Below are 24953 nucleotides of genomic sequence, written 5' to 3' on the forward strand. Positions count from 1 at the left end.
GGTATAGCTTGAACTTAGGGCTTGGGTGCTGTCCTTGAGCTCTTTCTGCTCAAGGCTCTACCACTTTGAGCCACAGTTCCACTTCTGTTTTTCTGGTGGTTAACTGTAAGAGTCTCACTGACTTTAATTCTCACTGACTTTAATTCCTGGTCTGGCTTGGAACTGTGATGCTCAGATCTCAGCTTCCTGAGTAGCTAGGATTACAGGCATGAGTCACCAGCAACTGTCAGTCCCTGAGATTTTTTTTTTGGCTAGTCAGGGCCTGGGCTCTGTCCCCAAGCCTCTCTGTGCTCAAGGCTAGTGTTCTACCACTTGAGCCACAGCACCACTTCTGGCCTTTTCTGTTCAGGTGGTACTAAGGAATCGAACCTAGGAATTCAGGCATGCTAGGCAAGCAATCTACCACTAAGCCACATTCCCAGTCCCATTCCTGAGATTTTTATCTTCAGTTAACAAGCAAAGAGCTGGAGTGGAGCTGTGGCTCAAATGGTATAGAGCCAGCTCTGTGTGAAAATGCCAAGGGGCTTTCTGTGCCTAGGTTCTGAGTTCAAGCCCCAGGAGGGACCAGCACCAGGAAAAAAAAAAATTCGATTTTTGGGCTAGGACTCTGACTTAATGGTAGTGCTTGAGCACTAGCATGCATGAAGCCCTGGGTTCAAGTCCTTAGTACTACATACACAAAATAAGTCAGAAGTGGCTCTGTAGCTCAAGTGGTAGAGTGCTAGCTAGCTTTGAGAAAAAGCAGCTTAGGGACAGCGACCAGATCCTGAGTTCAAGCCCCACGACTGGCAAAGAAAAAAAAATAGATTTTTTCCTTTGAATGCGATTATTTTGAATATGGACGGAAGAAACTGACTAAGATTCATAAGGGGCTGATTTTTTTCTCTTCTTTCAGTGTCAATACTGGGGCTTGAATTCAGTGCTTGGCTTTTTCTCTTAACACTAGCAGTATTACTTGAATATGGCTCTACTTCTAGCTTTTTACTGGTTAACTGGAGATGAGTCTCATGGAATTTCCCATTTGTGCTAGCTTGCCCCTTGATCCACACATCTCAGGCTCCTAATTAGCTCAGATTACAGGAGTGAACCACTGGTGATTGTTTTTTTTTTTTTTTGTGCAGGTTCTGGGGCTAAAGCTGTCTCTGTTTTTTAGCTCGAGGCTAGTGCTCCACCACTTGAGTCATAGCTCCACATCTGGCTTTTTGGTGATAAGTTGAGGTAAGAGTCTTACAAAGACTTTCCTGTACAGGCTAGCTTCAAACCCTGATCCCCAGATTTCAGCTTCCTAAGTAGTTGGGATTACAGGCATAAGCCACTGGCACCTGGCCCTGATTTTACTTCAAGGTGGATGCCATCAACTCTATAAGTTTAAAACTTCTACCTGTGATACTCAAAACAACCTCTGGTGTGGGATTCAACTAATAAAGGTACCATGGGAAATAAGGTCAAAACAAACAGAAATCATGAACTATATGCTAATGATGTAAACAAGACATTTATTTTTTCATAATTATTTGGGGGAAAGGGAAAGTCAGAGTGGTCTACCCAATGCAGGTCTTCCTGGAAGATTCCCCATTCATTCCACAGAATTCAGTAAGCCTCTTGATCTCAAGAGAGGGTTCTGAACCCTTCATTCATAAAGAAGACTTCCTTTGTAGGGCGTGACCAAGCTTGGCTGTTGTTGGCTCACACCTGTAATTTGAGCTACTCAAGAGGCTGAGATCTGAGGGTCAAGGTTCAATGCCAGCCTGGCAGGAAAATCTGTGAGACTCTTATCTCTATTTAATAAACTCCCAAAAAAAGCCAGAAGTGGAGCTGTGGCTCAAGTGGTAGAGTGCTAGCCTTGGTGAACAAGCTAAGGGGTAGTGTGCAGGCTCGAGTTCAAGCTTCAGTAATAGAACAAAAGGAAAAGCTGAAAAGGGTGCTCATAGGGTGAGCCTCTGTGAGCAGCTTCTCTGGTGCACAGCCAGACTCCCCCTCTGCGTGAAGCTCTTTCCGCACTGGCCACACAGATAGGGCGTTTCTCCTGTGTGGACCTTGCCATGCAGCACGCAGTTTCCCCTGGTGTGAAAGCTCTTCCTGCACTGGGGACAGGCATAGGGCTTAAGGCCGGTGTGGACTCTTATGTGGACGATTAAGCTTCCCTTCTGACTGAAGGCTTTCCCACATTGCTCACACCTGTAGGGCTTCTCCCCGCTGTGAACTCTGCGGTGAACAGCCAGGTTGCTCTGATTCCTGAAGCTCCTCTGGCAGATGGCGCACTCGTAGGGTTTCTGTCCTGTGTGGAGCCTCTCGTGCACGGCCAGGCTGCCTCGCTGGCTGAAGCTTTTCCCACACTCCTGGCACTGATAGGGCTTCTCTCCCGTGTGGATTCGCTGGTGGGTGACAAGGTTGCCTTTGGCCCTGAAGCTCTTCCCGCAGTGGGCGCACTCAAAGGGCTTCTGACCTGTGTGGATTCTCTCATGTAAGGTTAGACTGCCTTTCTGCCGGAAGGACTTCCCACATTCCTGGCACTCATAGACCTTCTGTCTCCCTCCGGGGGAGTCTTCCTGTAGTGACTTAGAATCCTGGGACTTGGGTTCCAGCTTCTCCCTTCGGAAGGAAGTCGGGAAGTCCCAGCTTGAGGATCCTGTGGCCTCAGAGTGCTCATATTTGTGGGCTTCTGTCATCACATCTGGCAAAAGGAGAGGGAAGTCATGTAAGATGCAGCAATGTGCTGAGTGAGAACAGGGAGAAAGAAAGAAACAATCCTTTCAGTGCTCATGACACGGCAGGCAGTAAGCAATGAGCTTCTCATACATAACTGAGTCTGGCGTTGCTGCAGATAAGGAAATGAGAGCTACCAAAGGAGTGAAGCTGCCAAAGATAACGCAGTGAGTGAGCGGCATTCAAACATGGACATCCTTCACTCATGTACTACCTCCAAATTTAATTTTCCCTCCCCCAAATATCATCTTGGGAGTTGGGTGCTGGTGGCACACGCCTGTAATTGTAGCTACTTGGGAGGCAGAGATTTGAAGACACCATAGGTAGGGAAGTCCATAAGACTCTTATCTCCATCCAATTAACCACCAAAAAAAGCTGGAAGTGGAGATATGGCTCAGGTGGTAGAGCACCAGCTTTGAATGAAAAAGCTAAAGGACAGTGCCCAGGTCCCGAGTTCAAGCCCCAGTACTGACATGCACATGCACCAGCACGTGAGCGAGTGCACACACAAACACGCACATACACACATCAAATTGTCACTTTTTTTTTTTGCCAGTCCAGGGCCTTGAACTCGGGGCCTGAGCACTGTCCCTGGCTTCTTTTTGCTCCAGGCCAGCACTCTGCCACTTGAGCCACAGCACCACTTCTGGCCTTTTCTGTTTGTGTGGTCATGAGGAATTGAACCCAGGGCTTCATGCATGTTAGGCAAGCACTCTTACTACTAAGCCAGATTCCCAGCCCTAAATTGTCACATTTTATGGATGAAAAAATATATAAAAATTATATTTAAAAATTATATAAAAGCCCAGCTTAAGCTGGGTACCAGTGGCTCATGCCTATAATTCTAGTACTCAGGAGGCTGAGATGTAAGGATCCTAGTTCAAAGCCAGCCTGGACAGGTAAGTCCGTGAGACAGTTATGTCCAGTTAACCCTAAAAATGCTGAAGTAGAGCTGTGGCTCAAGTGGTAGAGCACTAGCCATGAGCACAAAGCTCAGGGACCGTGCCTGAAGTGAAATCAACTTTGGCTTGAAATTTATTCTCAAACACTTCGCATGGATACACACCTGAGCCTCCTAGTGTACTTTATTTTTAATTTATTTTTGTGCTCAAGGTTAGTGCCCTACCACTTGAACCACAGCTTCACTTCGGACTTTTTGCTGCTTCATTAGAGATAAGAGTCTCTCAGATTTGTCTGCCCGGGTTGGCTTTGAACGGTGATCCTCAGACATCAGCCTCCTCGGTAGCTAGGTTTAGACAGTAGCTAGGATTACATGTGTGCCACTGACACTTGGCTTCTTTATCTGTCTTGCTGGTTACTCTGCTTGTAGGCTTTCACTGTAGCCCCAAGGCACAGTGAGCAACAATAGCTCCTGTACCCTCAATCTGTGGTCAGTATTGAGGGCGGCAACACTAAGGATCCGAGTTGAAGGTATCCAGGGTCAGCTGACTCACTCACTGAAAAAGGCTACATTCTGGGCATATCTTCCATGACAGTCCAGCAGGGTAGCGGTTGGAAATCCAAACATGGCCACTCCTGCTCTGTGACCTCAATTTCCACCTCTTCATATGATTTTTCCATGGGCTGCTTGTGAACACCTGAAGGAAAACAACAACAAATAAGCAAAACCAACACAAACTAAAGGGCGCTAGGAGCTGGTAGCTCATGCCTGTAAATCTTAACTACTTAGGAGGCTGAGGTCTGAGGATCATGTTTAAAAGCCAGCCTGAGCAGGAAAGTCCTTGAGACTCTTATCTCCAATTAACCAAAAAAGCCAGAAATGGAGCTGAGGCCCAAGTGGTACAACACTAATCTTGAGCAAAAAAGCTCAGGGACAGCACCCAGGCCCAGAGTTCAAGTCCCAGGACACCCCTCCCCCCGCGCCCCAAAGCGCAAACATTTAGAAGTGAGAAACTAATGTCAATATGAGCTCCAGTTCTTGGTATGAACCCAGCAGGACAGATCCTGATTGATGTAATATTCACTACTTCCACTGTCTCTGCAGCATGGGCTAGAAGATACCAGGATTCATACAAAGGAAGCCCGGAGCAAATCAACAGTGGGAAAGCAGAAACACAGAAACATGTCAGATAATGGTAACGATTGTATTTTAGTCTTGGCATGAGATTGTCAATCTCCGTTGCCTAACTATTGTTTAGTATTTTATCCCGTAAACTCCAAAGGAATCCAGAATCTAACAAGTCAACATTGGTTCCATGAGTAGCTCTAGTTCTCCTTTTCAACTACCTCCTCCCTTCTCCTCCTAAGTATAATAGGAGCCATCCATTTCCTACCCTACTTTTTGCTTTCATTTTGTGTGGGTAATGAGATTTGAACTCTGGGCCTGGGCTTTGTCCCTGAGCTCTTTTTTTTTTTTGGCCAGTCCTGGGGCTTGGACTCAGGGCCTGAGCACTGTCCCTGGCTTCTTTTTGCTCAAGGCTAGCACTCTGCCACTTGAGCCACAGCGCCTCTTCTGGCTGTTTTCTGTATATGTGGTGCTGGGGAATTGAACCCAGGGCCTCATTTATACGAGGCAAGCACTCTTGCCACTAGGCCATATCCCCAGCCCCCCTGAGCTCTTTTGCTCAAGGCCAGCACTCTGCCACATGAAAGTCAAATGGATATTTCTTGCCTTGGCTGGCTTCAAAAGGCAATCCTCAGGGCTGGGAATATGGCCTAGTGGCAAGAGTGCTTGCCTCGCATACATGAAACCCTGGGTTCGATTCCCCAGCACCACATATATAGAAAATGGCCAGAAGTGGTGCTGTGGCTCAAGTGGCAGAGTGCTAGCGTTGAGCAAAAGGAAGCTAGGGACAGTGCTCAGGCCCTGAGTCTAAGGCCCAGGACTAGCAAAAAAAAAAAAAAGGCAATCCTCAGATCTCAGCCTCCTGAGTAGCTAGGATTACAGGCCTGAGCCACCATCATCTGGTGTTTTTTGCTTCTTATATGAGGACCCTAATTACTAGAATAATCTTTGTAGCCAAGTGCAGGTGGCTCATATTCCTAGCTACTCAGGAGGCTAAGATCTGAGGATCATGGTGGAAGTCAGCCCAGGCAGCAAAGTTTGTGACTCCTATCTCCATTAAAACTACCAAAAAAGCTGGTTGCTGGTGGCTCATGCCTGTAATCCTAGTTACTCAGGAAGCTGAGATCGAAGATCATGGTTCAAAGCCAGCCAGGGCAGGAAAGTCTGTGAGACTCTTCAAATAACCACCAGAAAACCAGAAATGGTGCGGTGGCTCAAGTGGTAGAGCGCTAGACTTGAGCTAAAGAGTTCAGGGACAGCATCCAGGCCCAGAGTTCAAGCCCCACAACTGAAAAAAAGAACAAAAACTACCAAAAATGCTAGAAGGGGAGCTATAGGTCAAGTGGTAGAGTGTTACATCAAAATGAGTTAACTTAGTGACATAATTACTTTCATAGATGGACAAAGAATGAAATGTTGATTTTACAGTTTCTTACTCGTTTTTTTTTTTTTTTTTTTTTTTGCCAGTCCTGGGTATTGGACTCAGAGCCTGAGCACTGTCCCTGGCTTCCTTTTTGCTCAAGGCTAGCCCTCTGCCACTTGAGCCACAGCACCATTTCTGGCTGTTTTCTATATATGTGGTGCTGGGGAGTTGAACCCAGGGCTTCATGTATATGAGGCAAGCACTCTTGCCACTAGGCCATATTCCCAGTCCCCTTACTCTTGACTTTAGTTAAGTCATAGCCAACTTAGTTACATAACAATATTACTAATATTTTACAAGCTTTATCTTAAAAAAATTTAAGACATACTCATACCATTAGCTACCTACTAGAACCTTCCAAGACTTGTCTTAATTTCTACCTGCTCGCTTTGAACAAATGAAACTCAGGGACAGAGCCTATACTCTGAGTTCAAGCCACACACTGGTACCAAAGAAAGAAAGGAAGGAACAAATGAAAGAGCATCTTTGTTTTCCTCTAATATATCCAATCAGAAGACTCCTAATGTAATGGATTAGCAATACGATGCTACAGTTCTCCGTTTTACTATCAAACACTCAGCTTGACAGCTGCACACTTGGCTATATGCTGTGATAACCAAGAGCTTCTTTTGTGTGATGGTAGTGGGGCTTGCCCTCTTTCTTGGCATTTTGCTCAAGGCTGGCCCTCTGCCACTTGAGCCATAGCTCTACCTCTGAACTGCTGGATAATTGGAAATAACAGTTCTCTGAATTTGCTTTCCTAGACTGACAGTGAACCATGATGCTCAAATCTCAGCTCCCTGAGTAGATAGGATTTCAGGTGTGAGACACCAGCTTCTGGCCATGACCAGGAACTCTTACTTGGAAGATTCACTTTTTACGTGCAACATTAGCTGCAAAGGACTCCTGGCACAGTGCTAGCTCATTCACTTCAGAGTTTAAGATACTACAGATAAACAAGCGCATATAGACGGTCAGTGGAAAAGTACATGGTACCCACTGCCAGGGGTTGAACTTCTTTCACTGAGAATTCCAGAAAAATGGTTCATTCAGAATAATTGGGTAGAATCCACAGCTCTATGTCTGTTGGGACATTTCCAATAGATAATAACAGCAGTTTGTCAGGGACCCTCTTAATAAGGAGAAATGGCCAAGTCCTTTTCCTTTGGACAAAAGTGGAAAGATTAGTAGATATGGAGACACAGTGGCCTGGTAGAGATGACATTTCCTCCTCTTCCTGGGAAGCCTGGGGGAAGTGGACATGGCCCCTGGAGCCTGCACTTCATCCTCTGGGAAAATGGGGATAAAGGCTCTCAACTCTCCTGGAGCAGACCCTCCTGGGAGACAGGAATCCAGTGGGGTGAGGTGGGCTGTGAGCTAACAGATGCCAAAGACAGAGGAGTTTGAAAGAGGGACCTCATATGCCTACCGGAGGCGACTGATTTGCAAGCCCCACTTCTTGTTCTCTTCCACTGAGAAGTCTGGACTCATTCAATCCTCTTCCTCCCTCCTCCTGGGAAGCTGGAACCTTATATGGCTGAAGGTGACAAGAGCCAGTTGGGAATGGAGGTTGGGACTTACACCAACCTACCAATAACTAAGAGGCTTTTCCTCCGTTTACCCTTACTTTTGGATAAACATTACCTCTACTTCCACTTTTCCTGCCTCATATTCCATTTTTATCCTGTGTCTGTCTTCAGGCTTGAACTTAGGGCCTGGACACTGTCTCTGTGCTTTCTTCTTCTTCTTTTTTTTTTTTGCCAGTCCTAGGCCTTGGACTCAGGGCCTGAGCACTGTCCCTGGCTTCTTTTTTTGCTCAAGGCTAGCACTCTGCCACTTGAGTCACAGCACCACTTCTGGCCATTTTCTGTATATGTGGTGCTGGGGAATCGAACCCATGGCTTCATGTATACGAGGCAAGCGCTCTTGCCACTAGGCTATATCCCCATCCCTCTGTGCTTTCTTGTTCAAGGCTGGCTCTCTACCACTTGAGCCACAGCTCCACTTCCAGCTTTTTGGTAGAGATAATAGTCTCATAGGTTATTTTTCCCAGCTGGCTTTGAATTGCAATCCTTACATCTCAGCCTCCTAAGTAGCTAGGATTGCAGGCGTGGGCACTGGTGCCCAGCCCTGGTAATTCTTTATCTGGAGGAGAGAAAGAAAAGGATCCAGGGGTTGGAGGCATAACTCAGTAGAGCACTAGCCTAGGTGCAAAAGCGTCAGGTACTGAGTTGGAGTCCCAGTCTAAGAACCCAACCCTAGATGGTGACATGTTGATCAGGAGGCCGAGCAATCAATGAACAGAGAGCGTTTTTGTAATAGAGAATATTGCTTGTCCTGCCAGGGCTGTATCCATTAGGCTTGCTGAGGGTGTCCATTCCCCGGCCGCCCAGGCTGTAGTCTCGGGAGTCTCCGCCCCAGCTGGGGCCGAGCGCGGCTCACCGGGGGTCAGACGTGCGGGCGACCCCCGACCGGACGGCAGGCCCAAGACGGGGATCGAGGGGCTGGGGAAGGCGGCCCGGTTGGGGCCAAGCGCGGCTCACCAGGGGTCAAACGTGCGTGCGACCCCCCGACCGGACGGCAGGCCCGAGACAGGCTTCCGAGGGGCTGGGGAGGGCGGCCTGCGCTGCCGGGAGGACCCGGAGCTGCTGCGGTCCCCTCCTCACGCCGACTCCGCTGCCCACCCGGGCGGCCACCCTCCCGGCGCGGCCCGGGCCCTCCGGGAGCCCCGCGACCCCAGCTCGAGGCCGCCCCGGCCGCAGGCCCCTCCCGCAGACCGCGTCCCGCAGGACCGCCCGCCTCCGCCGCTCCAGGGTGCAGCCGCGCGGAGGGCCCGGGGGAACGCAATGGCGGGGCCGCCTCGCCTGGGCGGCACGGACCGGCCACGGCCTCACTCACCGCAGCGGCGCGCGCCTGCCCGCAGACAGACAAAGCCGGCGCCGAGCCCGCAGCAGCCGCAGCAGCGCCGACGTGGTGGTTGGACTACAGATCCCAGGAGCACGCGCGCGCCCCGGGGCACTGTGGGAAGCGCGCTCACTCTGTGGTGTGGTGCGCGCGCCGGTGTTCAGGCCTGCGCCTTCGGGTGGCGCTGCAGACCCAGAAGAGCCCTCGCGCGGGGAGCGGGGCAGCGGGGGGTTGGGCGCTGACGGCTTGGCTTACTTAGAGGGAGATGATGTCTGCTGGGAGCTGGCGGCCCGCGCCTATAATCCTACCTGAAACAGGTATGAGGATCGCGGTTCAGAACCAGCCTAGGCAAGAAAGCCTGTGAGACTCTAATCTCCAGAAGTGGAGCTGTGGCTCAAGAGGTAGAGTGTGCTGAGCTGGAAGTTCAGAGGCAGGCCCCGAGTTCGAGCCCAGGCCCTGAGTTTGAGCCTTGCACACAGTGCCTGGCGCGCGCGCGCGTGTGCGCACACACACACACACACACACACACACACACACACACGTTTTGCCTTTGGCTATAGAACCCGCTGCTAGGGGAGCCAGTGAAGTGATGAAGATAATCTGTTGTTCTGCTAGCTTGCAACAGCAAAGTATTGCTAATACTGTTCTGTAGTGTTCAATGTAAAACTTCTCTGAAGCTGGCCCCTGCTGTGAAGTTATGTAGTTGCATTTACCCAACTTGCTTTGAACTTGTTTTGCTCTATATTGATCACACCTGTAAAATGCCCAGGAGAGTTTGATTCTGTCTTGCCACCTGGTTGTTAGATGATCTCCAGTGAAGATCAAGAGGCCCTGACCTGTTTGTTGTGACTGACATGGAAGTAACAAGCCCCTATAGTTAAGATAAAGGGAAAATTCCTGTAGTTTTGGGGTTTATAAGCAGCCTTCTGAGTGCACCCAGTGAAAGGATATGTTCCGGCCATCCCAGGGGACCATGCAGGGACAGGAGGAGAAAGTTCATAAGGAGGTTTATTAGTGGGGCCATATCTCCCACGGGAGAGGGAGCAACATGGCGACTGTACCTTATCCAGGTGGCAGTTTCTTTGTGGCTAAAGGGGAAGTAGGTAGGTCTTAATAGTGAGTAGGAGTGGCCCATTAGGTATGGGTGGATCTGGGTGCTAATGGGAAGAGCTGAGGACCTGAGGCAGGGGAAATGCTAACACCCAGGACTGTATCTTGAGATCCTGACCTGCAGTCCTGGTATGCTCAATAAAATCCTTGTTTTAATTTTTCAAATCTGAGTGTTTCATTGCCCGTCGATCAGTGGACCCCGCAACACCAGGAGCCAGTGTGCGCCAGGTAACTTCTCATCTTGTAACGGGAGTAAAGGGCACTGCCTGAATGAATGCAGAAAGCGGAATTCTGGCTATACTTGAGCAAAGAAGCCCTGGGACCCAGATCCCAAGAACCTGGCATAAAAAACAAAAAAGGAAAAAAAATAGAATTCTGCTTGGAGTCCTTACAATTTGAGGACTTAGCGTTGTCAATATTGTAGTCATATCTAAAACTAAGGAAAAATTTAACTTGTAAACCTAGTAAATACTGCTTTCAGGCTATAATCCATACAGTCTGAAAAGATTTTTTTTTGTGTGTGTGTGGGTTGTGGGGCTTGAATTCAGGGCCTGAGTGCTGTCCTTGAGCTCTTAAGCTCAAGGCTAGCATTCTACCACTTGAGCCACAGCACCACCTCCAGTTTTCTGGTGGTTAATTGGAGATAAGAGTCTCATGGACTTTCCTGCCCACACTGACTTCAAACACCAGTCCTCAGATTTCAGCCTCCTGAATATCTGGGATTACAGATGTGAGCCACTGGCACTTGGCTATGTTCAGTTTCACAAGTGGTATGACATAGTGTTTGCATATAATCCATGCATGGTCTCTTGTGGGATTTCTTTTTCTTTTTTTGGTGGTAGTAGTGGAGTTTGAACTCAGGACTTGTTTTAGCCAGGCAGGTGTTCTAGTGCTTAAACAGTATGCTCAGTCCTAGACAGAATTTTTTTTTTTTTTGCCAGTCCTGGGCCTTGGACTCAGGGCCTGAGCACTGTCCCTGGCTTCTTTTTGCTCAAGGCTAGCACTCTGCCACTTGAGCCACAGCGCCACTTCTGACCACTTTCTATATATGTGGTGCTGGGGAATCAAACCCAGAGCTTCATGTAGAGGAGGCAAGCACTCTTGCCACTAGGCCATATTACCAGCCCTAGACAGAATTCTTAGACCAATGTTTAAAAAAATATTGTTTGAATCCAAGCAAACAGAGCCACAAAGAGGCAGACTGTGTGTATAAGGGTGATGATAGCCAAGGTTTCACGTATCCCCTGGTGATATTTGGATGTGTTCCTTGCAGATAAAGGTGGCAGCTGCACACCAGAAAAAACAAAACCTTGGACAAACATTGCTACATGGATGTCTGTAATAACATCACTCACTATAGGTAAAAGTGGGATCTGAAAATCATCTGACGGGTGGATGTGTAACAAAATTATGCTGTAGGTATTAAATAGGCATTAACACTATTATAGACATTAAATAGGAATGAGCTTTCCTTTTTTGTGTCTGTACTTGAACTCATGGCCTGGGTTCTCTTCATTTTCTTTTTCACCCAAGGCTGGTTCTCTGCCACTTGAGCCACACCACCATTTCTGGTTTTATTTTTGGTGCTGACCCTGGGGCTTGAACTCAGGGCTTGGGCACTGTCTCTGAACCTGTTTGTGCTCAAAGCTAGCGCTCTACCACTTGAGCCATAGCACCATTTCAGGTTATTGAGTAGTTTATTGGAGATAAGAGTCTCACCAGACTTTTCTGCCCAGGCTGACTTCCAACCACAGTCCTCAGCTCTCAGCCTCTTAACTAACTAGGATTACAGGTGTGAGCCTTTGGTACCTGAATAAATTCTTTTTCTCAAAGCTAGCACTCTACCACTTGAGCCACAGCTCCATGTATAGCTTTTTTTTTTTTTGTCCAGTCCTGGGGCTTGGACTCAGGGGCTGAGCACTGTCCCTGGCTTCTTTTTGCTCAAGCTGCCACTTGAGCCACAGCGCCACTTCTGGCCATTTTCTGTATATGTGGTGCTGGGGAATCGAACCCAGGGCCTCATGTATATGAGGCAGGCACTCTTGCCACTAGGCCATATCCCCAGCCCCCATGTCTAGCTTTTTGGTAGTTAATTGGAGATAAGAGTCTCAGGGACTTTCCTGCATGGCCCTGCTTTGAACTGCAACCCTCAGATCTCAGCCTCCTGAGTAGCTAGAATTACAGGCATGAGCCACCAGCACCCAGTGGAGCTCCTGCTAGTGTGTTTAAGTTTGAGAAGGTAAGAACATTCTAGAGATGGATGGTAGTGGTAGTTGCACAGAAATGTAAGTATTTAGTACTACTGAATTATAAATTAAAAATGGTTAAAATAGCTGAGTGCTGGTGGCTCATTCCTGTAATCCTAATTACTCAGGAGGCTGAGATCTGAGAATGGCAGTTGGACAGCCAGCCCGGGCAAGAAGGTCCATGAAACTTTTATCTCGTTAACCATTTAAAAGCCAGAAGTGGACCAGTTGCTCAAGTGGTAGCAAAATAAAGGTCAGAGAGCTCAAGCCCAAGACACACACATACACACAAAAAGTTAAAATAGTAAATTTTCTTGATATTTTACCACAATAATACAAAAGAGTAAGGGGTTGGGAATGTGGCTTAGTGGTAGAGTTCTTGCCTAACATACATAAAGCTCTGTGTCCGATTCCTCAGTACCACATAAACAGACAAAGCTGGAAGTGGTGCTGTGGCTCAAGTGATAGAGTGCTAGCCTTGAGAAAAAATAAACTCTTGAGTTTAAGCCCCAGGACTGGCAAAAAACCAAACCAAACCAAAACCAAAACAAAAGCAAAAAACCCCAAAAAGAGTAAGATAGAAAAAAATTCTAGTTATCAAAAAGCAACCAAAGAGAAAATGAAAAACAGATATTTGCAGTATCAATAGCTGATAGAACTAATGCTAATAAATAACAAAAATATAATCAAATTGAAAAGTGGCCACATGACAAATAAGTAGAAAAACTCAATATGGTTTATCTGTAAGGAGAATGAAATTAAAACTAGAACAAATTACCAACTGGAAAAAAGACTAAATATAGGCAAGAACTTCCCAGGAAGAAAAAGTGAATCTCAGTTGAATAAATTAAGTTGTGATTTATGGACTTGAGAAATCTGTTAGTTTTTTAAAATTTTAATTAAGTAGGGCTGGGAATATGGCCTAGTGGCAAGAGTGCTTGCCTCGTATACATGAGGCCCTAGGTTCGATTCCCCAGCACCACATATATAGAAAATGTCCAGAGTGGCTCAAGTGGTAGAGTGTTAGCCTTGAGCAAAAAGAAGCCAGGGACAGAGCTCAGGCCCTGAGTTCAAGGCCCAGTAAAAAAATTTAAAAAATAAATTTTAATTAATGGTGCTATTGGGGCTTGAATTCAAGGCCTGGACACTCTGTGTGTGAGTGTGTGTGTGTGTGTGTGTGTGTGTGTGTGTATGTGTATGCATTTGTTCAAGGCTAGTGTTCTACCACATGAACCATACCCCCACTTCCAGCTTTTGGACTGTTAATTGGGGATAAGAGTCCTAGGGACTTTCCTGCCCAGCCTGGTTTTGAACCTCTATCCTCACATTTCCCCCTTCTGAGTCACTAGGATTATAAGAGTGAGCCACTGGTGCTCAGTCTCTCCCTTAGCTTTTTTGCTCAAGGCAAGAGTGGCATTCTTCCACTTGAGCCACAACTCTACTTTTAGCATTTTACTGGTTATTTGGAGATAAAGGTCTCTTGATCCTCACATCTCAGCCTCCTAGGTATCTGGGATTATAGGTGCACTCAGCTTGTTAGTTTCCCTTTAACTTCACTGCACATATTCTATAACCCCAAATTCTACTCCTTGGTATTTACTAAGAAGCATAAAAACAGAAAGACGTTCACAAGAATGTTTATTGCAGACATAATCAGAATACCTTCCAGCAGAAAACAGGCCAAGTGTCCAGACTCAATGTCCCAAGTTTACCCTGCTCATGCAGGACTTCTGGGCTGAGTGAGGTCCAGTGCAGGCCCAGGGACCATACCAGCAGCAGCCAGCAGGGGGTGATGTGGGCACATTCTGAGAGCCCTTGCAGTCCTCAGAAAGCTTGAGGTGGGTTGCTTGTTATTTGTTTTATGGCCTGGAGCTTCAACCTGGGGCTTAGTTGACAATGGAGTAGAGAAGGGACTTTCTTTGTCCCTTTTGCTTTGGATATGGGTCGCACTGGTGAGATCACTCACCTGTTTTGGGAAGGGAAGATGTGGATTATCTTGGCACAGCCACTCCTGAAGCAGCTGTTTGCTCAGGGTGCTGGTGAAACAATAGCTGTGAAAAATGTCTTTACTGTGTTCAAAGATCCCAGATAGACAGGTATGAATAAATGTTCCTCCCAGCTGGGCACTGGTGGCTCATGCCTGTAATCCTAGCTACTCAGGAGGCTGGAACCTGAGGACTGTAGTTCAAAGCCAGCCTGGACCAGAAAGTCATGAGACTGTTATTGCCAATTAAAAGTAAAAAAAAAACCAGCAAGTGGAGCTGTGGCTGAAGTGGTAGAGTGCTAGCCTTGAACAAAATATGCTAGTATGCTGGTGTGTACTAGTGTGGTGGTGTGTGCTGGTGTGCTGGATTGCTGGTGTGTGCTGGTGTGGTGGTGTGTGCTGGGTGCTGGGGTATGTTGGCGTGGGCTCCTTCCTTTTCAGGATTGGTCTTTATGGGTATCTACTTATCTTGCCTGTCTCCCTTGTGATGTGATGTGTGTGTTTGTGGATGTGTGTGATGTGATGTGTGTGCATGTGTGTGTGTGTGTGTGTGCTGGTTCTGAGGTTTGAATTAAGGGCGTGGACATTGTCCTTGAGCTTTTCTTCTTCTGGCTGGTGTTCTGCCACTTGAGCCACAGCTCCACTTATGGCTTTTTGGTAGTTAATAGGAGATAAGGCTCAGGGACTTAACTGCCAGGGCTGGCTTTGAATCGTACCCCTCAGATCTCAGCCTCTTGAGTAGCTAGGTTTACAAGTGTAAGCCCCCTGTGCCTAGCCTCTCCATTGGCTTAATTTCCTTTTAATAGTTACATAAGTCAGGTAAAGAGTACATTTCTTTTTGGACCATGTCACCCCTTCCCTCATTTTCTCCCAGTTTTCCCCTCCTGTCTCCACCCACAAGTTGTACAGTTCATTTCAACATAGTGTCCTGTGAGGACCACTGCTGCATTTATTCACCCTTTGTCGTCCTCCATTAGCTTTTCTGCTCAAGGCCATTGCTCTTCCACTAGAGCCACAGCTCCATTTTGAGCTTTTTTTTTTTTTCTTGTGCCAGCCCTGGGGCTTGAACTCGTGGGGCACTGTCTCTCTGCCAGCTTCTGTTGCTCAGGCTAGCACTCTACCACAGCTCCACTTCTGGCTTCTTGCTGGTTAATTGGAGGTAGGGTCCCACGGACTTTCCTACCTTGGCTGGGTTCACCGGTGACTCTCAGGCCTCAGTCTCCCGAGTAGCTGGGAGGACAGGCCTGCGCCATGGTGTCCCGCAGCCCACAGCATCTTGGTCGGGGTCACCCCTCCATCCTTCTCCATCTCTTCTGACCCCACTAACCTGTCCCCGAGGGTGCCTGGTTGGTTTTCCACTCGTGTGCATTGAACATTACGGCGAATTCTTCCTCCACCCTTCCTTTCCTCTGCTTCCCCTCCCCCTGGGGAGCCTATGTCTTGGTTTATTCCTGGCTTTCTAGAAAATTCTATTAAATGTGAAACTAACCTCCACGGTGTGTGGAGGGAGGGCGGGTTTTGTAGTGCTGTGCTCTGAGGACAGGGAGTCCTCAGGTTTGGGGGCCGGGGACCAGGGCCAGGCTGCTGGGGGGTGAGGTGCTGCTGTGGGGGTGGGGAGCTGCTGGGGAGGGTGGTGGTGGTGGTGGCTGCCGGGAGGGGTTGGGGGGCTGCCGGCGGGGGGGTGAGGGGCTGTGGGGGTGGGGACTCCTAGCAGTGAAGAAGGTGGCAGGTAGAGTGACCAGAGGAGTCTGGAGAGGAGCCCGCCTGCCCTGCCCGCTCCCCCTGGCCTCCTATCAGCCTGGTGCCCCCACCTGGAATGCAGCATCCGGCTAGGCCGGGCGGGAAGCGCCCGCACACCGATGTGGACCCAGGCGCCTGGAGACGGCCAGGGGACACGGAGAGCTGACCAGTGAGGCCGGGTGCTGGCGGATCAGCCTGCCATGCTGCTACTCAGGAGACTGAGCTCCGAGGATCACAGTTCAAAGCCAGTCCGGGCAGCAAAGTCCGGGAGGCTTTTTTCTCCAATTAACCACAAACAAGCCATACTCTCTCTCTCTCTCTCTCTCTCTCTCTCTCTCTCTCTCTCTCTCTCTCTCTCTCAATCTCTCTCTCTCTCTCTCTCTCTCTCTCTCACACACACACACACACACACACACACACACACAGAGTTCAAAAGGAGAAAAAAAAGAGAAGTAAAAGCAGCAATATAAATAAAGAAGCTAAGCACTGGTAACAATCCTAGCTACTCAGAAGGCTGAGATCTTAGGATCTTGGTTCAAAGCCAGCGTGGGCAGTAAAGTCTGTGTGACTCATTAACAACCAAAGACTGGAAGTGGTGCTGTGGCTCAAGGTGGTAGAGCACTAGCCTTTTGATTGAAAGAGCTCAGGGACAGTGCCTAGGTCCTGAGTTCAAGCCCACAACTGACCCAAATAAAGAAAACATTTAAGACTATTAAAAGGAGGAGTTAATCCTCACTTCTCATTTCTAGCTCAAGAAATGAGTAAGTACAAAACAGTAATAGGAAAACAATTCTTAATAATAAAAATTACAAGTTAAGCTGGATGCTAGTGGGTCATGCTTGTAATCCTAGCTACTCAGGAGGCTGAGATCTGAGGATTGAGGTTCAAAGCCATCCCAGGCAGGAAAGTTTGTGTGAGACTCTTACCTCCAGTTTACCACCCAAAACCCAGAAATGGCACTGTAGCTTAAAGTGGTAGAGTGTTAGCCTTGAGCAAAATTGTTCAGGGGCAGCGACCAGGCTGTGAGTTCAGGACTCATGACTGACAAAAAATAAAAGTAAACAACAAATACAAGTTTGTTCTGGGCATGGGTGAACTGTACCTGAAATTCTATATACGCAGGGGGCTGAGATTTGTGGATCAAGATCCAAAGCCAGCCTGGGCAAGAAAGTCTGTGAGACTCTTATCTCCAGTTAACTACCAAAAAGACAGAAATGGAGCTGTGGCTCAAAGTGGTACAGTGCCAGCCATGAGTAAAAGAGCTAAACACCAGTGCCTAAGGCCTCAAATTCTAACCCAATATTAGCACACACTCTAAAAGGAGCAATGGACCCTTCCTGAACCTCCAAGGGGCACAATTTAAATTCATCCTTGATGTGGAAGTGAATCTCATTGTAAGGACTTTCCAGCAGATGGCAGTAAAGTACCATGGAACAGAGGTGCCGTGGCCAGCAGTGCTTGGTATTGGGTGGTCAGCGGGGCGCGAAGAACTCACAATTATGTAGTAAATGGAGACATAGTTCCATGTCCTCTGGCCCTGTTGTTATCTGTGGGAGCAGGGGGCTAGATCTCCTTTCCACCACTGCCAAGGATCGTGATTAAGAAATCCTCAGATGACAGCCAGAGGCCCAAATCCAACCTCTGCTGGCTTGTAATTTTTATTGCATATCAGAGAGTCCCCAGGTGCATGTACAGCTTTGACACCTGGGCTTAACAGAGTGACTGGCTTTTCAAATGCCTTTAGTGACCAAAAAATTGAGTACTAATGCCTTAATCCTACTTAAAATCTCAACCACGATTACCTGGACTTGAACATTATACCATGCGTATGTGCATGGAATACCATAAGGTATGACCTAAATATATAAATTCTTTGTTTTGTAAAAGTAAAAGTTCCAATGGAAGCCGGGCACTTGTGGCTTACTCCTGTCATCCTAGGTACAGAGGAGGCAGAGATCTGAGGATTGCAGTTCAAAGCCAGCCTAGGCAGGAAAATCTGTGAGACTCATCTCCAATTAATCACCAAAAAGCTGTAAGTAGAGGGATGGCTTAAGTGATAGAACTCCAGCTCTGAGCAAAAATGCTCAGGGACAGCACCCAGGCTTTGAGTTCAAGCCTCAAGATTGGCACCCTTCCCCTCCACCTTCCCCAGTACAGAGTTTCCTATGTGCAGGGTGTGTGAGTGTGTGTATATGTTTGTGTGTGTGTGTGTGTGTGTGTGTGTGTGTGTGTGTGTACTAGGGCTTAAACTCAGGGTCTAAGTGCTGTCCCTTCTCCTTTTCCTGCCTGAGCTGGCTTCAAACTCCAATCTTCAGATCTTAGCCTTTTGAGTAGCTGGGATTATAGCGTGACCATAGGTGTCCAGCAGTTTTAATAGGTTTCATTATTTTCATATACACATATGCTTGTACTCTGATTATACCTGACTTTCTCTCCTTCTTTCCACTCCCCCTCCCCAGACAACACACCTTCACATGAAGTGAAGTGTTCAGAGGCATCCCAGCCCAAGTGCTGAAGATTGTTCACACTGTGGGGACTTCTGCCATTGTTGGGTCTTCCCAAAGGAGGGGTGCAGTGTGATAGAACAGAAAGATTTATGTATACATTTCAACAATTATTTATTTATTTATTTTTAACCAGTCCTGGGGCTTGAACTCAGGGCCTGAGCACTGTCCCTGGCTTCTTTTTGCTCAAGGCTGCACTCTACCACTTGAGCCACAGTGCCACTTCTGGCCTTTTTGTATATATGTGGTGCTGGGGAATTGAACCCAGGGCTTCATGTATACCAGGCAAGCACTCTTGTCACTAAGCCATATTCCCAGCCCCAACAATTATTTTTATTAGCAAAGTAATTTGGTGCTGGTCCCGAGGCTTGACCTCAGAGCCTGGGTGCCGTCCCTGAGCTGTTTAGTTCCAGGCTAGTGCGTTACCACTTGAGCCATAACTCCATGAAAGTCTTACTTTTCTGCCTGGGCTGGCTTTGAACTACAATCCTCAGATCTTAGTCTCCTGAGTAGCAAAGGTTACAGGCATGAGCCACTGGCATCTGGCCTTGAATGATTTTTATGCATTTCATTTTTATGTATTTCAACATTTCATTAGTCATTTCATCTCCTTATTTTATGTTTTGTGTGTGTGTGTGTGTGTGTGTGTGTGTGTGTGTGCACGTGCTAGTACTGGGGCCTAAACTTGGAGCCTGGCTTTCCCTCTTGGCTTTCTTGTTCAAGGCTTGAACCACACTTGAACCACATTTCCCCCTTCCAGCATTTTGGTGGGTAATTGGAGATAAGTCTCTTGGACTTTTTCTTTCTTTTTATTTCTGTTGGTCATGGGGCTTGATTTCAGTGTCTGGGCACTGTCCCTGAGCTCTTTTGCTCAAGGCTCATGCTCTACCACTTTGAGCCACAGTGCCACTTCGGGTTTTCTGGTGGTTAATTTGAGATGAGTCTCATGGACTTTCTGCCTGGGTTGGTTTTGAACTGTGACCCTGAGATTGCAGTCTCCTGAGTAGCTAGGATTACAGGCATGAGCTACCAGCATCCAGCTGAGTATTTTATTCTAATAAATATAATAGCAGTACATTCTGTGACTTAATCGCTCAGTGCATATTCTATCACTTGTAAGCAGATTGCTGAGGTGAGGAAGAACTCCTTTTTCTTCCTTTAGAAATGTGTGGGAAGGATGGGTGCAGGGAAGGGATGGCTTGCTGCAGGCAGGGAGAGGGACCTTCGGGGCAGGCCTGGCATGGGGAAGGGGTTGCGGTGTCAGCTCGCAGAGGGGCCGTGGTGGCCCAAGGGCCTTCCTGGCTGCCCAGGAAGTGTCTAGCCTACTCAGCAGTCACATGTGGTGCTGGCTTCTAGAAAACGGAACTTCCCAGTCTCTTTCAATGAAATCCCTCCATGTGGGCCTTCTGGCCAGCATGAATCCACCTTCTGTCTCCAGATTCTCTCAGCTCCCTCCAGGGGAGGCAAGCCATCTGCAGCCGGGAGGCAACCCTGGTGTGCTGGCTTTGGCAGAGCCTCTGCTCCATCTTGGCCTCAGCGTGAGCTGGGGCTGATGAGGAGGAATGGCTGTGTGCTAGGGCTTCCTTGCTAAGGGGTCAGATTATCTTCCAAGTGCTGGGCTTCTGCTGTCATGTCTCCCTTGCAGATGCAGACATCACAGTGAGTCAGGAACCCAGCAGAGATCAGAGCAGCATTCAGCACACAGCATAGTCTAGCTGAGAGCTGGTGCCCATGCCTGTAATCCAAGCTGCTCAACAGACTGCAATCTGAAAATCCAGGTGCAAAACCAGTCCAGGAAAGATAGTCTGTGAGGCTGTTATCTCCAGTGAACCACCAGAAAGCTGGAAGCGGAGCTGTGGTTCAAGTGGTAAAGCATCAGCCTTGAGTGGAAAAGCTCAGGGACAGCGCCAAGACCCTGAGTTCAAGCCCTAGCACCTGCACCACAAGAAAAAACACCTTACTCTATTTTCAGCTCCTTGTTTATACCTTGGGAAGAGGTATGTATGTACACACATAAACACCTTTGTATACATGTGTGTATGTGCGTGGAGAGCAGTGCACACATGTGTGGTCTTATTTTATCTTACTTCATTTATTTTGTAACATTAGTTACAATGAAATTAGTGCCTGAGTGCTGTCCCTTAACTTTTTTTTTTTTTTTTTTGTCAGTCAGGGCCTGGGCACTGTTTGAGTTATTTTGCTCAAGGCTAGCACTCTATCACTTTGAGCCATAGCTCTACTTCCAGTTTTCTGGTAGATAATTGGAGATAAGAGTCTCAACGCTTTCCTGCCTGGGCTGGCTTTGAACCATGATCCTCAGATCTTAGCCTCCTGAATAGCTAGGATTATAGGCATGAACCACCAGTGCCTAGCCTGTCCCTTAGCTTTTGCACTCAAAGTTGCCACTCTACCACTTGAGCCACAGTTCAACTTTTGGCTTTTACTTGGTTAATTGGAGATAAGAATCACATGGACTTTCCTGTCTAGGTTGGCTTCGAACTGACATCCTCAGAATTCAGCCTCCTGAATAGTTAGGATTACAGGTGTGAGCCACTGGCACCTGGCTGTGTGTAATTCCGGAGATGGAGATGCTGGGTCCACAGCTATTTTAACTCCAGGGTAATAGTGGGACGATAGCTCCTTGAGACCCCAGGGGTAGGCTGTCGGCTTGGGGTGGCCTCCCGTGGGGTGGGGAGGAATGGAAGCAGGGCTTTACAACATCACCATTTGGTCACGCGTTGACCTTTCTCATGGTGTGAAGGAACTGGAAGATTCATCAACTAGTTTTTTAATCATAGTAGTGGTTATTAATTCAAACCAGACAAAAGGCTCTGGGGAATTCTTGATTCTGTGAAGGGGTTTTTATAAACTTCCATGATATTTTACCTAATTCTCTCTTGTTTACTTTCAGTGTGACATTGTAATATTTTATAATTTAGACTTTTTCACCTTTGGAAAGAAACCAGACTTGGATTAAAAAAATATTTTGTCAGGATTCTGGGGGAAGAATTTAGTAAGCTCTGTGGTCTGTGAGCTCAGGGTTGTTGTGGACAATTAGGAATTAGGACAGAGCCGGGCTCAGCTGGGGTCAGCATTGGGTTATATTTTTGTGTATGCCAGTACTGGGGCTTGAACTCAGGGCCTTGCACTCTTGGTTGGCTTTATTGCCCAAGGCTGGTACCACTTGAGCAAGGCCTTCACTTCTAGCTTTTTGCTGGTTAAATGGAGATAAGAGTCTAATGAACTTAACTGCCTGGGCTGGCTTTGAACTGGAATCCTCAGATCGTAGCCTTTCAATTAGCTGGAACTAGTGTCTGACTCTTGGGAGGGGAAGCTGGCCACCCCTTCCAGTCCATCCAGGCTTCCCAGCTTCAGTACAGTCTGTCTTTCCCTGCCCAGGCCTGCTGGAACGGGTGCACCCCGGGAACAGGGGGGCATTGCCAGGCAAGGGTGAGGAAGCACGAGTCTTATTTCTATAGGTAAGCACATTTCAGTCACAGAGGATGAAGTTAGCACTGTGGCAGAAAGAAGGAAATTTGCTGAGTGCCGGTGGGTCATGCCTTTAATCCTAGCTAAGATCTAAAGATGGCAGCTCAAAGCCATGACATTCCTATCTCCAATTAACCACCAAAAAGCTAGAAGTGGTGCTGTGGTAGAGGGCTAGGCTGGAGGGAAAAAGTTAAGGGAACAGCACCCAGGCCCTGAGTTCAAGCCCCAGTGCTGGCATGCATGCGTGCATGCATGTGCACACAAGCACGCGTACACACACAAGCACACGTACACACACACACACACACACACACACACACACACCCAAACCAAGAGCTTGGATAATACAAAGTGAGAATTAATCTATAATAATCTATAATTTTCTAAATTATCTTCTAACTAGGCATGGTGGTAACACACCAGTAATCCCAGCTAATTAGGAGGCTGAGACAGGGAGATTTTTTAGAGCTCAAGTGCAGCCTATGCTGATAGTGAGGCCTTGCCTGAAGACAAACGATTTCTATTTTTCTGCTTGTCTTTTTTTTTCTATTTAATTTTATTTATATTTTTTTCTCTATTGTTAAAATGAAGTATAGAGTGGTTACAGTTTCATAGTAAGAAAGTGAGTACATTTCTTTTTTTTTTTTTTCTAAGTAAAAAGATGGATTTATTGAGGAAGTAAAAAGTATACTGATCGGCCAGGGTTACGGCCCAGACTGGGGAGCTGGAACCTTGACCGTAGTAAAAAGCAGGCTGGCTGGCCAGGGCTGCAGCCCAGACTCGGAAGCTGGCACTGTGGGACCCGGCCCCGCTCAGAGTCGGTTTATAAAGGCAAACACCACATGGTCAAGCCTGCCACACGCAGGTTGCCAATGAGGTTACAACACTTACAGAGCATGCCAGGTCACATGCAGGTGGCCAATGGAGTTACAGTCTGACTCATGGCAACTGTTTAAAGTAACCTATCATTCTAGTTAGCCTTGGTGCTCGGATTTGGCGGGGCTCACTTGATGCAGGCGGATACGCCTACTCATGGGAGAGCACAGGTTTAACCTTGAGCATTCTATCTGCTTCTCTTTCTATGCATGCCTCTCACCATGGCCTTGAGCTCAGAAATCTTTTAATATGCTCTTCCACTGGCCTTTGGTCAGTCTTTTTTTGTGTGTGTGCTGGTCCTGAGGCTTGAACTCGGGGCCTGGGTTCTGTTCCTGAGTCTTTCTTGCTCAAGGCTAGCACCTAGCACCTGAGCCATAACCCACTTCCAGCTTTTTGCTGGAGATAACAAGTGGAGATAAGATTCTCACAGGTTTTCCTGCCCTGGCTGGCTTTGAGCCCTGATCCTCAGATCTCAGCCTCCTGGGTAGCTGGGATTACAGGTGTGAGCCATGGGTGCCCCCTGAGGCTGGTTTTTAAAGAAGTCCTTCTCTCCTAGTGTGGCTGTCATGAGGACATGCTTGCTTTTGTTTTGTTGTTTTCCTGCCTTTGCCTTCTGAGCCTTCGAAGTTTTTAGTTAGGGACCTCTTTTAGAGTTTGACTAAAAAAATTTTTTTTCAATAAAATTTAATGACAGGTTCAAAATGATTTTTTCTGGTATATCAAAATATGATCTTTTGAGTTGCTGTTTTTGTTTAAAGCCATAGTAACATAATTGAATTACTTTTGGGAGCAGCCATTTCATAGGACTTAAAGAAAACAGCTCTGAGCCAAGTCCATTTGCCTTAGCACTTCACGAGCAGGGCGAAATCCTCTTTGACAAATGTTTTAATTGCTGAAAACTGAAACTTGGAGAGCTTTGGCTTGCCGCCCGAGTGCCTGTTTTCCTGGGCTGGTGTGGCCAGAGACCTCTGGCAGTCAGAGCAGGCCAACTGGCCTGGAGCTCATTAAAAGTTTCGCTCCTTTCTGTGCCTCTGTTTCCCCATGCTTAAGGGACAGCACAGCCTCACTTGTGTCTCTATTGCTCAGAGAGGTGCAGGGTGAGGAAGCCGTGTACTATGAGTTCATGCCTGTAGTCCCAGCTATTCGGGAGGCTGAGATCTGAGAATTGAGGTTCAGATTCCCCACGTGGGAAAGTCTACGAGACTCTTATTGCCCATTAACCACCAAAAGAGCTGGAAAGTGGCAGAGTGCCAGCTTTAGTGAAAAAGCTAAGGGAACAGTGCACTGGCTTTGAGTTCAAATCCCAGTACCTGCACAGCAAGAGGAAAGAAAACAGAGTGCAAAGCCTGGGAGGGTTTCTTCCCCTACTTCCTGCCATGGTGTGACATGTCTGTCAAATTAAGATGTGATTGCCCAGGATGATCCTGTCCTCATGAGTGAGCTGCTGCTTTGGGACAGTGTGAGTTCAGCCCTGTGGGGATGAGTGCCTTTGCCACTGCTCGCCCACTCTCTCCTCCTCCTCTCTCATTTTCTTACCCACAAAGAAGACACTCACTGGATGCTGGAGACTCAAATCTCACATTTTCCAGCATGCAAAATCACAAGGAAATACATTTCTCTTCTCTATAAGTTATTTTGTTACAGTGACACAGAATAGAGGAGTACATTCCTCCACGCTTCCCCAGGATAGTATGCCATTTATACAACTGCTCAGCCTCCTATTCAAAGCACTGAATCCATGCTTATGTATTTGCTACAGAAGTTGGTCATCCTATGATTTAATGTTTTATTGTATTTTTATGTCTGTCCATGCATCCATCTATCCATCCATCCATTCATCCATCAATTGGTAATGGGGCTTGAACTCAGGGCCTGGGTGCTGTGCCTGAGCTTTTTCATTCAAGGCACTCTTACCACTTACGCCACAGCTTCACTTCTGGCATTC

At 47.5% G+C, this 24953-nt stretch overlaps 1 protein-coding gene across 3 annotated transcripts; it reads right to left on the reverse strand.

Moving 5' to 3' along the window:
• Positions 1–1476: 1476 nt before the first annotated feature.
• Znf32 (zinc finger protein 32) lies at positions 1477–9186 on the reverse strand. 3 transcript variants are annotated; one of them, XM_048339258.1, is made up of 3 exons: positions 9054–9186; positions 4165–4304; positions 1477–2674 (listed from the first exon to the last, which is right to left on the reverse strand). In XM_048339258.1, the coding sequence occupies exons 2-3, from the start codon at positions 4232–4234 to the stop codon at positions 1926–1928; spliced, it is 819 nt and encodes a 272-aa protein (XP_048195215.1). In that variant the 5' UTR covers positions 4235–4304; positions 9054–9186; the 3' UTR covers positions 1477–1925. The 3 variants fall into 3 exon arrangements, with proteins under 3 accessions (XP_048195215.1, XP_048195214.1, XP_048195216.1); XM_048339257.1 differs by having other exon boundaries at positions 1477–2716; XM_048339259.1 differs by lacking the exon at positions 9054–9186 and having other exon boundaries at positions 4161–4295.
• Between the last annotated feature and the right edge of the window lie 15767 nt (positions 9187–24953).

The sequence above is a fragment of the Perognathus longimembris genome, chromosome 2 (genome assembly GCF_023159225.1).
Source record: "Perognathus longimembris pacificus isolate PPM17 chromosome 2, ASM2315922v1, whole genome shotgun sequence".
Taxonomy (NCBI): Eukaryota; Metazoa; Chordata; class Mammalia; order Rodentia; family Heteromyidae; genus Perognathus; species Perognathus longimembris.

Excerpts from the sequence above, each read along its gene's own strand:
- Znf32 (XM_048339257.1), bottom strand. The coding sequence starts at position 4,234 with ATGTTTGGATTTCCAACCGCTACCCTGCTGGACTGTCATGGAAGATAT. Across the intron at positions 2,717-4,164 it reads CCAGAATGTAGCCTTTTTCA|CACATTGCTGCATCTTACAT; the intron begins GTGAGTGAGTCA and ends GTTCTCACTCAG.